Source organism: Ostrea edulis, chromosome 4, assembly GCF_947568905.1.
Source record: "Ostrea edulis chromosome 4, xbOstEdul1.1, whole genome shotgun sequence".
NCBI classification, from domain to species: Eukaryota; Metazoa; Mollusca; class Bivalvia; order Ostreida; family Ostreidae; genus Ostrea; species Ostrea edulis.
In genome coordinates this window covers 40,054,727-40,067,868 of record NC_079167.1, presented here as the reverse complement: position 1 = coordinate 40,067,868, position 13,142 = coordinate 40,054,727, and the positions used below count along the sequence as shown (strand labels likewise).

At 36.0% G+C, this 13,142-nt stretch overlaps 2 protein-coding genes across 4 annotated transcripts in view; one reads left to right on the top strand and one right to left on the bottom strand.

The window, feature by feature from the left end:
* LOC125671175 (D-beta-hydroxybutyrate dehydrogenase, mitochondrial-like) overlaps nt 1-6,994 on the bottom strand; it is a 16,066-nt gene extending 9,072 nt beyond the window's left edge. Inside the window, exons 1-3 of one of the 3 annotated variants that reach the window (XM_048906708.2) lie at nt 6,901-6,968; nt 2,412-2,510; nt 2,119-2,334 (exon numbers count right to left, since the gene is read on the bottom strand). In XM_048906708.2, coding sequence (XP_048762665.1) covers nt 2,119-2,332 — 214 coding nt within the window. In that variant the 5' untranslated portion in view covers nt 2,333-2,334; nt 2,412-2,510; nt 6,901-6,968. Of the gene's footprint in view, nt 1-2,118; nt 2,335-2,411; nt 2,511-6,699 lie in introns of all 3 variants that reach the window. The other 2 variants (XM_056162627.1, XM_048906707.2) reach the window with 2 other exon arrangements.
* The window catches only part of LOC125671160 (leucine-rich repeat serine/threonine-protein kinase 1-like), a 134,147-nt gene continuing 127,987 nt past the window's right edge, over nt 6,983-13,142 (top strand). The window contains exon 1 of the mRNA XM_048906664.2: nt 6,983-7,096. The gene's annotated coding sequence lies outside the window, so the exon portion shown is untranslated. The remainder of the gene's footprint in view (nt 7,097-13,142) is intronic.

Sequence of the window (13,142 nt, the reverse complement as noted above, 5' to 3'; positions counted from 1 at the left end):
AAGTTTCATCTCATCATAACCATGGCTAAAACCAATGCATAATGAAAAGACAAAAAGAAAAGAAATCTTTTAAAATCGATGGCTATGGACCTCAAAACCATGGGCCTCAAGAGAAAGGTTTTAACTATAACATAAAGCAATATTCAACCAAGAAATAAACAAGAGGTCCATAGGCCAAATCGATCACCTGAGCTACCTTGGCCAATATCTAAAGATTTCCCTTAAATATATTCGCATGTAAAACTTTTATCCCTAATGTGGACCCAACCTACCCCCAGGGGCCATGATTTTTACAAACTTGAATCTGTAATATGTCAGGAAGCTTTCATATAAATCTGTACTTTCCTGGCCCAGTGGCTTAAGAGAAGATTTTTAAAAATTTTCCCATTATATTTGTATGTAAAACTTTGATCCCCTATAATTGTTGCCCTATCCCCCCCATGGGGCCATAATTTAAACAAACTTGAATCTGCACTATGTCAGGAAGCTTTCATGTACATTTAAGCTCTTCTAGCCCAGTGGTTCTTTAGAAGATTTTTAAATGACCCCATCCAATTTTTGCATTTTTGTAATTATCTCCCCTTTGAATGGGGCATAGCCCTTATTTGAGTAAACTTGAATCCCCTTCACCCAAGTATGCTTTGTGCCAAGTTTGGTTGAAATTGGCCCAGTGGTTCTGGAGAAGAAGATTTTTAAAAGTTGTTAATGTATTTTCACTGTTTTGCTATTATCTCCCCTTGGAAAGGGGTATAGCCCTTCATTTGAACAAACTTGAATTCCCTTCACTCAAGGATGCTTTGTACTAAGTTTGGTTGAACTTAGCCCTGTGGTTCTGGAGAAGAAGATCTTTAAAAGTCGTTAATGTATTTTCACTATTTTGCTATTATCTCCCCTTTAAAAGTGGTGTGGCCCTTCATTTGAACAAGCTTGAATCCCCTTCACCCAAGGATGCTTTGGATCAAGTTTGGATGAAATTGGCCCAGTGGTTCTGGAGAAGAAGTGGAAATTGTGAAAGTTTACAGACAGACAGACAATGGGTGATCAGAATTTAAGCTCAGGTGAGCTAAAAATCAGTTTGACAATCATCACTACTCATGTGAACAATGAACTTTCATTAAACTTTTGAAAAATCTCTGATCATGATTTACATCGTACAATTTACTACTTTTTCTCAATATTAAAGAATTTGATTAGAGTCTGAACTAATACAAGTTTACAGTGTTCTTAACAGTTAACAATTCTATACAACAGCTTGGCAGCCGATGCCATTAAAGATATTGACCTACTTTGATTGGGAAACCTGAGTTAACTTGGCTTCATTTAAATACACTTCATGCACATGCACAACCAATACACTGTGATAGAATGAATTTATACAAATCTTGACAAACTTGAGTTCTATTGCATGTAAAGAAAGATGGTGGCACTGGGAATTGTGTTTTCTTAATAAGTTAAAGGGAAACAATTTTGAAATCACTGATCAGTTATTCCGGACAAGCCTTTTTTAACAATACACCATTAAAACTAAAAATAAATAAGTTAAATGGGCCTACACTATTTACAGCCATTACTATGATGTAATCTACTCGATTAAATTATGTGTGCTGGACCAGGTGTGATTGAGTAAGGTTAAAAGGTCATATTTGTGATGCTTTAGGGTTACTCAATATGCCTTTAACTTGAGTTAAGTTGGATTTGCCAATCGAAGTAGGCCATTGTGAATAATCATCCATACTGTATGTGACTGGTGTTTCTGTTGTCATGGCGTTTCTGGTGTCATGTGACTTGTTGTCATGTGACTGGTGTTTGGTGCCATGTGACTAGTGTTTCGGTTGTCATGTTGACTGTTGATTTTGGTGTCATGTGACTGGTGATTCTGGTGCCACATGACCAGTGTTTGTTGTCATGTGACTGATGCTTGTTATCATGTGACTGGTGTTTCTGTTGTCTTGTGACTGGTGTTTCTGATGTCATGTGACTGGTCTTTCTGCAGTCATGTGACTGGTGTTTGTTGTCATGTGACATGTGTTTCTGCTGCCATGTGACTGTGCGTGTTTCTGCTGTCATGTGACTGGTGTTTTTTTCTGTCATATGTGACTGGGTCTGTTGTATTCTCACCTGTATCACAACCTGTGATAAGCACACCCTGTCCTTTGATTTCTACAGCCTTGTACAATAATTTTCTTGTCAATGTAGAGAGAGCCAAAAATATCAGCAGAGCCAACACAATGGCCCCAATGTATTGCTGAGCCACCACTATTGGGATGCAGAACAGGACCAACAGGTACATGGATTCAAAGAACTGCAGCCCGATAAACTCGGTTAGCTTCATCTCTGAAATCAAAACCATTTCAAATGTATTCTGATGAAAGATTTAATTTTCCAACAAAACCATTCCAATCTGAAATCACCTTCCACTTTGCTGGACTGAGGATCTGGAATGTGTAACCTTCAAGAGGAGACTGCTTACACTCAATCAGTCAGGGGTGGTTCCCGTGGTGTTGGTTTTACTTAAAACAAATGGTAATAGCTCTAGACAACTATAGGGTTGTTCTAAAGGGATTGATAACCTCTGATTGTCACATGCAAAACTGGGTATATTCGAAAAACTGTATTATCTTTCTCAATGACTTTTTAATGCAGCCTTGTCAATCTATGATACACACATTGCAAAATGCTTAATTCCACTCCTTGCATCCTTGAAATATTTCCAAATTACTCTATAAAAGGTCTTTTAACAGAGTATTATTGAAATCTGGAATTATTTAAATTATTGGAATTTATGAGATTGTAGGAAAAAGTCATTAGTCACAACTAACTACTAATAATATCATTAAACTGTATGTAAATTTACATTAGTCACAACTAACTACTAATAATATCATTAAACTGTATGTAAATTTACATTAGTCACAACTAACTAATATCATTAAACTGTATGTAAATTTACATTAGTCACAACTAACTAATAATATCATTAAACTGTATGTAAATTTACAGTAGTCACAACTAACCTAACTAACCAAACTTTTGTTTACAAATATTGGGTTGGCTGAAATTTGCACAGTGCATGCTTATCCCTATGAAAATTGAAGTAAATCTTACAGTTATTTGAAATGTGACAGTTCTATATGCCTGTGTTAAAAGTTGTAATGCCCACAAGTTTTCATTTATTTGCATCTTGTAAGCTATTGATGTTGCATTTGTATGTTTGTTTGTGTCTGTGTTATTTTATTTTTATTTCTCAATTTATGATGGACTTGCATTATTAATTCACGCATGCGCAGATAGGAGTTATTTCTGCCGCGGCAGTACTAACCTCCGAGGGGTCAGTACTGCCACGGCAGAAATAACCTCCTATCTGCGCATGTATCGGAAATGACGCTGAGCTGTGTCTGCTGTGGCTGTGTTTACATCGGGGAAGAGGACTGGTTTGGATTTCATCGCGTTTTCGCTGCAGATACACGGGTTTTCTGCATATATCATGCTTTTATCGTCGTTTCTTGTGATGTTGATCGTACGGACACAGGTTGTAGTGCAAAAATTAAATTGAAACATGTCAACATCCGTGGAAGCGGTACGACCTTTAATCGGTATTTCAGTGCACTTTCAGTGTTTTCCATTCATTTCATTTGAACAGGCCCATTTAGAATTGTAACAGGCCGGGGGGGGGGGGGGGGGGGGGGGGGTATGGAAATTTTGGAAAATTAGACGCAAAATCCTGCATTCTGAGGCATTTCAGGGGGCAAAATGACCCTTGTTCATATGCCACTTTTTAACCTACAATTTTAAATATATACCAAAGAGTTGAACATTTTTACCTCAGACAAGTTAGTCACAGTGGTGTTAAATACACACCTTTACGATGTTTTGACTGGAAGAAATCATGTAATGTATTCGTTCGACGCTTCATTATTTTTCACTGCCATGTGCTTCTCACGCGCAAGGTGAGAGTTTAAAATATCGTCCAATCAAAATCGCCGTTTCAAAAAGCTCTCGATAAAAACATAAACAAGGAAGAAATATGAAAGATATTTATAGCCAACCAATTGCTACCGCATACATTCTTTGCAAAGATCGATCGTGTAAATCAACATCACTGAAATTGACAACATATTATTTTTTGATTTTTTATATTTGAACCGGCCAGAAAATCGTTTGAAACGGTCAATTTGGCCGGCGGCCGGTTCTTAGGGAAAACACTGACTTTGCCGTTGTAACTGAGAAGTTTTATTCATGGGGGCGGGATTCCCATGCCATATGGATAGAGTAATGAGAAATTGTTGATAACAAGGATTTTTATCTACTTTGAAGCATTTTATTAAATGCTGCGCATGCGCAGATAGGAGTTATTTCTGCCGCGGCAGTACTAACCCCTAGGAAGTTATTTCTGCCGCTGCAGTAGAACCCCTCGGAGTTTAGTACTGCCGTGGCAGAAATAACTCCTATCTGCGCATGCGTGAATTAATAATGCAAGTCCATCATAAATTGAGAAATAAAAATAAAATAACACAGACACAAACAAACATACAAATGCAACATCAATAGCTTACAAGATGCAAATAAATGAAAACTTGTGGGCATTACAACTTTTAACACAGGCATATAGAACTGTCACATTTCAAATAACTGTAAGATTTACTTCAATTTTCATAGGGATAAGCATGCACTGTGCAAATTTCAGCCAACCCAATATTTGTAAACAAAAGTTTGGTTAGTTAGGTTAGTTGTGACTACTGTAAATTTACATACAGTTTAATGATATTACTAGTTAGTTGTGACTAATGTAAATTTACATACAGTTTAATGATATTATTAGTAGTTAGTTGTGACTAATGTAAATTTACATACAGTTTAATGATATTATTAGTAGTTAGTTGTGACTAATGTAAATTTACATACAGTTCAATGATATTATTAGTTAGTTGTGACTACTGTAAATTTACATACAGTTTAATGATATTATTAGTTAGTTGTGACTAATGTAAATTTACATACAGTTTAATGATATTATTAGTTAGTTGTAACTACTGTAAATTTACATACAGTTTAATGATATTATTAGTTAGTTGTGACTAATGTAAATTTACATACAGTTTAATGATATTATTACTAGTTAGTTGTGACTACTGTAAATTTACATACAGTTTAATGATATTATTAGTTAGTTGTGACTAATGTAAATTTACATACAGTTTAATGATATTAGTAGTAGTTAGTTGTGACTAATGTATATTTACATACAGTTTAATGATATTAGTAGTAGTTAGTTGTGACTAATGACTTTTTCCTACAATCTCATAAATTCCAATAATTAAGATAATTCCAGATTTCAATAATACTCTGTTTTTTATATATAATTATCACAGATTCTGTAAAAATTCATAGAAGCAAATATGTTCAGTTATTTATTACATTTATCTTTCATGTACACCACACTCTAAGACTACTTACATCATATTTTGAACCAGAATAATATACTTCTAACTCAGCACTTTTAAAGCATTTCAACATCAACTCTTGAGTGACAGATTATAGAGTAATTATACCTGTTTATTGTATCAAAAATACATTGTCTACACCCCAGGTAGGTAGTAGATTTTCTGATTTATTCATAGCTTTTAAAATATGTAGACATGGTGACGGGTGGTTTCGTCCCGATTACATATTCGCACCTAGTGGATTCGCACCTTTACCTGTACGCCCCAAGTGGATTCGTCCCGAGTGGTTTCGCCCCCATTGAGTATGTAGCAACAGTGGTCGGAACGATTGATTAGTGCATACTCTCCGTTAAAGACGAGCAATTGAATTGAATTGAAATTAGGGGGATGAATGCTATATATTAATTTACCGACGCCCAAGGTATGTTCATTTTGATCATTATACCAACAATTTTTGGATGTTTATATATGGCAACAGTGGTCGGGATGATTGATCAGAGCATACTCTCTTTTAACGATGAGCAATTGAATTGAAATTAATGAATACTATGTAGTATATTAATTTACCGATGTCCAAACTATGTCCATTTTTATCATTATACCAAGAATTTTTGCCATGGCAAGTTGCATTCATTGTGGAAAATCAGTAAGTAAAAATTATCATATGAAACAGAATTAGCATTATGTAGATAAAATTAGTGTGTCTATTATGTGATTTTATTAATCTTAGATATATTTAATATATAAATCTCAAAATGAAGATCGAATTCAATTTATAGCATAAACTTAAAGCAGCAATATTTATTTGAAAGTAGTTGATAATTTTAAAGAAAGTGAATTTTGAGATATATGTTAAATCGTTATAATTTTAAGATATGTTAAATTGTTATATTATTGGGGCGAAACCACTCGATTAGTACATCGGGGCGAAACCACTCGATTAGTACATCGGGGCGAAACCACGCGACTGTTCTACCTTATGTTACCTGCATTGAAATTGGGACGAAACCACTAGGTGCGAATATGTAATCGGGACGAAACCACCCGCATTCGTAGACACTTAGTAAAAATATTGATGTGCGTTTCAATTTTTGTTTTTTGGTTGCAATATTGGAATACTCACAAAGAAAGTGAAAATTGGATTATCATCAACCCCATTATAAATAAGCATCATCATAACACACTCCTATCATATTTTAATTTTGGAAGCTAAGGTGTTTAGTTTCTAAACATGACAAAACTAGGATGGTTAACCCACATGTTCAAACAATCATCTTGGGTGATTGTACAGCTGTTGTAGGATCTAGATAGCCTCAAGGCCTATATCTAACGTAGGAGTAATACTAATTCTATGAAAAAAATATTGTGCAATCTAATAAACCCTCAGAAACACTTTCTGTAACTGCGTTATATTTTGAATGGGCATATAATCACTTTAAAAAACAGTAATATTCCATACTCAGTACTCTCTGATCTGGCCACTGCACTGGCGGTGTGTCCCACTTTCACTTTCGCCTTTGCTGTTATTTCATCCACCCACCACATCAAATTTCTTCGTCCCTATTGAATTACCCGCCCTCCGCCAAGAGTTGGTCAGTGAATGTGAAAGTAGCAGTCTGTTGAGATTCAACAGGAAGATTTTCAACTTGATACAGGTATTTGAAATTCGTAGTTTTAACGAATGTATTATGAATAACTTTATTTAGTTACGAATAATAACATGCTCTCATTAGGTAGCCTTTACAGAGGACATTGGCTCACAAAGTTTGAGATTTCAAACAGGGGTTAGGGTCTAATTTAAGTACTTAGCATGCTTGATTCTGATAAAATCCGGTCGAATCGAACAAAACTGGGTATACCCATAGGCACCTGAAGTGCGAGTAGCTTGTATAGATCTTATGTACATACCCCCCCCCCCCCCTTCTAGAATGAAATTATTTTTATACAGATTCAATACTTTATCCAAAATATGTTATTTCCATACCGATCACCCTCATAAGTCGTTCTGAATAGTCAGTTTGTACCTTCTGAAAGCTTTTGAGATGAACACTAATTGTGAGATACTAATATATGTAAAGGTGTGCAACAAATCATGTAAACAAACAGGGGGCTACCTGCTTCGACACCGATTCACGGGGTATAAACCAACTTCAGGAATTTCTGTGTCAATATCTCGTCTGCAGGCTAATCAGTAATGTACTTACATCCTCCATCTAAATCCCATGCTATCCGTTTTATTTGTCGTATTCTGCCATTTATTTCATCGTATCCGAACTCTTACATCCTATTGACAGCCTTGCGCCATCTTTCTAAGATATACTTCAGATAAGCATTTTTGCTAATCAATTTCGATTGATTATCATCTTCATATAATTAATTCTTCGAAGTTATGTATTAAAACTAGCTTGATTTTACCTTCAAATAATCTGAGTTGATATTTCTATTAGTCATTTTCGTTTTTAAAACCATGCACCTTTAAAATAGCTCTTCTGTATATTTCTGTTCATGCTAGAAAAATTAGACAGAGGTGGTCAGAAGATTGAATTGCATGCACTATATAATACTGACTATTTATCCGACAGTTACAGGCACTAATATTTCTGAACAAATAAGTTATGACCTTTGTATACTTGCTAATAATATAATATTAATGTTATTATTAGTATATAGAGGTCATTAATGTATTTGCAGAAACAAGTGCCTGTGCCGACAGTAGACAAATACACATAATCTTATCAATTTCAATTTTTACTATACTCTCAAGGATCAAAAAGTATTTCCTATCTTTTATATTTCATTAGGCTTAAAAACTTCCTTAAAATTTGACTTTTATCATTTACAATCATTATGAACTTTTCAGAAAGTTTTCAGGATGGATTCAAGATTCATGACAAACATTACTTTCAGTGCTATTTTGATATTTTTGTGGACTTATGAATGAATTCTGAGTGGTAAAACTTTAATAGATATATATAACAAGTGAAACACAATCAAGGAAACAGTATTTTAGTGTTGCACTTGAGGGTAAAAATGTCTATTTCACCCCAAAAAGTATTTTTCTGAAGAGTAAACAGCTTGAAGGAAATAAAACAAAACTTAAGTTGTCTGCTGATATTCACATTTGAAATTTATTTTTTACATGCTGATAATAAGCATTTTTGCAAAGGTCATGAACACTGTCTGCTGGTAACGGTCAACATTTATCCCATTTTAGTTGGCAACATATTACGAAATTCCTCTGATTCATTGAATAACAAAGTATAGATCTGTGCTGTATTATAACACAACCAGAGCTCCATATATAATGCATGCAATGGTTTAAACTGGGATTTGAACCCACCCCTGAATATCTAGTCAGGTGCTCTACTAACTGAGCTATCTGGCCACCGGTGATCAAACCCGTCTGACTGCTACATTTCTTCCTCCTTGAATTGTCTTCACCTTCGAAGACGCAACCCAAATTCTTTTGCCCCTGACAGATCGACTTTCACCTGCAAGGGGTGGTCAATGGCATCAAATGTAATGGGAAGGGAAAAAATGCAATGAACCAGACCGGGACTCAAAACCAGGCCCCCTCAAGTGCTCTACCAAACTGAGCTATCTGGCCAACTGCAATTGAACCCATCTGACCGCTATGTTTTGATGAGCACAAATTCATTATTTCCCATCATCTGCAGGAACCAATAGCCCCATTAGTATGATTAGGACAGGTCTAGTTTTAATTGTTTTTTGTGGTAATATTTTGTGGTGACGTTTATGTAGGGCCATATTTAAAAGAATGTTTGTTTCCCCTCCCCCGGGTCTGACTTTTGAAACAGACCAGGCAGGCAGGTGTGCTTTTTAGCTCACCTGAACTGAAGGTTCAAGTGAGCTTTTCTGATCACATTTTGTCCGTCGTCCATCTGTCTGTCTGTAAACTTTTCACATTTTCGACTTCTTTTCTAGAACCACTGGGCCAATTTCAACCAAACTTGGCCAAAAGCATCCTTGGGTGAAGGGCTTTCAAGTTTGTTCAAATGAAGGGCCTTGTCCTTTTCAAAGGGGAGATAATCACAAAAATAGGGTGGGGTCATTTAAAAATCTTCTTCTCAAGAACCACTGGGCCAAAAGAGCTGAAATTTAGCTGAAAGCTTCCTGACATATAGTAGATTCAAGTTTGTTCAAATCATGGCTCCTGGGGGTAGGATGGGGCCACAAGGGGGGGGGGGTCAAAGTTTTACATACAAATATATAGGGAAAAACTTTAAAAATCTTCATCTCAGAACCACCGAGTCAGAAAAGCTGATTTTTAAATGAAAACTTTCTGACATAGTGCAGATTCAAGTTTGTTCAAATCATGGGCCCCCGGGGGTTGGATGGGGCCACAATAGGGGATCAAAGTTTTACATACAAATATATAGGGAAAAATTTTAAAAATCTTCTTCCCAAGAACCACTAAGCCAGAAAAGCTGATTTTTACATGAAAACTTTCTGACATAGTGCAGATTCAAGTTTGTTCAAATCATGGCCCCCGGAGGTAGGATGGGGCCACAATAGGGGATCAAAGTTTTACATACAAATATATAGGAAAAACTTTTAAAATCTTCATCTCAAGAACCACTAAGCCAGAAAAGCTAAGATATACATGAAAGCTTCCTGACATAAAGTAGATTCAAGTTTGTTCAAATCATGGGCCCCGGGGGTAGGATGGGGCCACAATAGGGGATCAAAGTTTTACATATAAATATATAGGAAAAACTTTTAAAATCTTCATCTCAAGAACCACTAAGCCAGAAAAGCTGAGATATACATGAAAGCTTCCTGACATAAAGTAGATTCAAGTTTGTTCAAATCATGGGCCCCGGGGTTAGGATGGAGCCACAATATGGGATCAAAGTTTTACATATAAATATATAGGAAAAATCTTCTTCTCAAGAACCACTGAGCCAGAAAAGCTGATTTTTACATGAAAACTTTCTGACATAGTGCAGAATAAAGTTTGTTCAAATCATGGGCCCCGGGGGTTGGATGGGGCCACAATAGGGGATCAAAGTTTTACATACAAATATATTGGAAAATCTTTTAAAATCTTCTTCTCAAGAACCACTGAGTCAGAAAAGCTGATTTTTACATGAAAACTTTCTGACATAGTGCAGATTCAAGTTTGTTCAAATCATGGGCCCCGGGGGTTGGATGGGGCCACAATAGGGGATCAAAGTTTTACATACAAATATATTGGAAAATCTTTTAAAATCTTCTCAAGAACCACTGAGCCAGAAAAGCTGATTTTTACATGAAAACTTTCTGACATAGTACAGATTCAAGTTTGTTCAAATCATGGGCCCCGGGGGTTGGATGGGGCCACAATAGGGGATCAAAGTTTTACATACAAATATATAGGGAAAAATTTTAAAAATCTTCATCTCAAGAACCACTAAGCCAGAAAAGCTGATTTTTACATGAAAACTTTCTGACATAGTGCAGATTCAAGTTTGTTCAAATCATGGGCCCCGGAGGTAGGATGGGGCCACAATAGGGGATCAAAGTTTTACATACAAATATATAGGAAAAACTTTTAAAATCTTCATCTCAAGAACCACTAAGCCAGAAAAGCTGAGATATACATGAAAGCTTCCTGACATAAAGTAGATTCAAGTTTGTTCAAATCATGGGCCCCGGGGTAGGATGGGGCCACAATAGGGGATCAAAGTTTTACATATAAATATATAGGAAAAATCTTCTTAAGAACCACTAAACCAGAAAAGCTGATTTTTACATGAAAACTTTCTGACATAGTGCAGAATAAAGTTTGTTCAAATCATGGGCCCCGGGGGTTGGATGGGGCCACAATAGGGGATCAAAGTTTTACATACAAATATATTGGAAAATCTTTTAAAATCTTCTTCTCAAGAACCACTGAGTCAGAAAAGCTGATTTTTACATGAAAACTTTCTGACATAGTGCAGATTCAAGTTTGTTCAAATCATGGGCCCCGGGGGTTGGATGGGGCCACAATAGGGGATCAAAGTTTTACATACAAATATATTGGAAAATCTTTTAAAATCTTCTTCTCAAGAACCACTGAGTCAGAAAAGCTGATTTTTACATGAAAACTTTCTGACATAGTGCAGATTCAAGTTTGTTCAAATCATGGGCCCCGGGGGTTGGATGGGGCCACAATAGGGGATCAAAGTTTTACATACAAATATATTGGAAAATCTTTTAAAATCTTCTCAAGAACCACTGAGCCAGAAAAGCTGATTTTTACATGAAAACTTTCTGACATAGTACAGATTCAAGTTTGTTCAAATCATGGGCCCCGGGGGTTGGATGGGGCCACAATAGGGGATCAAAGTTTTACATACAAATATATAGGAAAAACTTTTAAAATCTTCATCTCAAGAACCACTAAACCAGAAAAGCTTATTTTTACATGAAAACTTTCTGACATAGTGCAGATTCAAGTTTGTTCAAATCATGGGTCCCGGGTGTTGGATGGGGCCACAATAGGGGATCAAAGTTTTACATACAAATATATAGGAAAAATCTTTAAAAATCTTCATCTCAAGAACCACTAAGCCAGAAAAGCTGATTTTTACATGAAAACTTTCTGACATAGTGCAGATTCAAGTTTGTTCAAATCATAGGTCCCGGGAGTTGGATGGGGCCACAATAGGGGATCAAAGTTTTACATACAAATATATAGGAAAAATCTTTAAAAATCTTCTCAAGAACCACTGAGCCAGAAAAGCTGAGATTTACATGAAAGCTTCCTGACATAGTGCAGATTCAAGTTTGTTCAAATCATGGGCCCCGGGGGTAGGATGGGGCCACAATAGGGAATCAAAGTTTTACATACAAATATATTGGAAAATCTTTTAAAATCTTCTTCTCAAGAACCACTAAGCCAGAAAAGCTGAGATTTACATGAAAGCTTCCTGACATAAAGCAGATTCAAGTCTGTTCAAATCATGGGCCCCGGGGGTTGGATGGGGCCACAATAGGGGATCAAAGTTTTACATACAAATATATTGGAAAATCTTGAAAAATCTTCTTCTCAAGAACCGCTGAGCCAGAAAAGCTGAGATATACATGAAAGCTTCCTGACATAAAGCAGATTCAAGTTTGTTCAAATCATGGGCCCTGGGGGTTGGATGGGGCCACAATAGGGGATCAAAGTTTTACATACAAATATATAGGGAAAATCTTTAAAAATCTTCTTCTCAAGAACCATTGGGCCAAAGAAGTTGACATTTACATGAAAGCTTTTTTTTTCACGTAGTGTAGATCCAAGTTTGCAAAAATCGTGGGCTCCAGGGGTAGTTGGGGCCATAATAGGGACTAAAGTTTTACATGCAAATATATATTGAAAGTCTTCAGATATGGGCCAAGGTGACTCAGGTGAGCGATGTGGCCCATGGGCCTCTTGTTTTTTGGGTTTTTTTTGTGTTAAAAATTTTCGTTGGAAACACCTATGAAAAAGCAGCTCAGAGCACTGATAGTCATTTTCAATACTGTACATCAGAAGAAGAGTATGCCATGTATTGGTCAAGCATGTTTTTATGTTGTTCACTGGATTGACATGTCTGCTGGCATCTATAATTCATATTCTTGGACATGTTAGTGTGAATGCACTCGGTGGATGCAATATTTTGGCTTACTTTATGAATACCTACATAGAAACATTACATCTTTTCAAAGAAAACATTGAAAACAAAAACG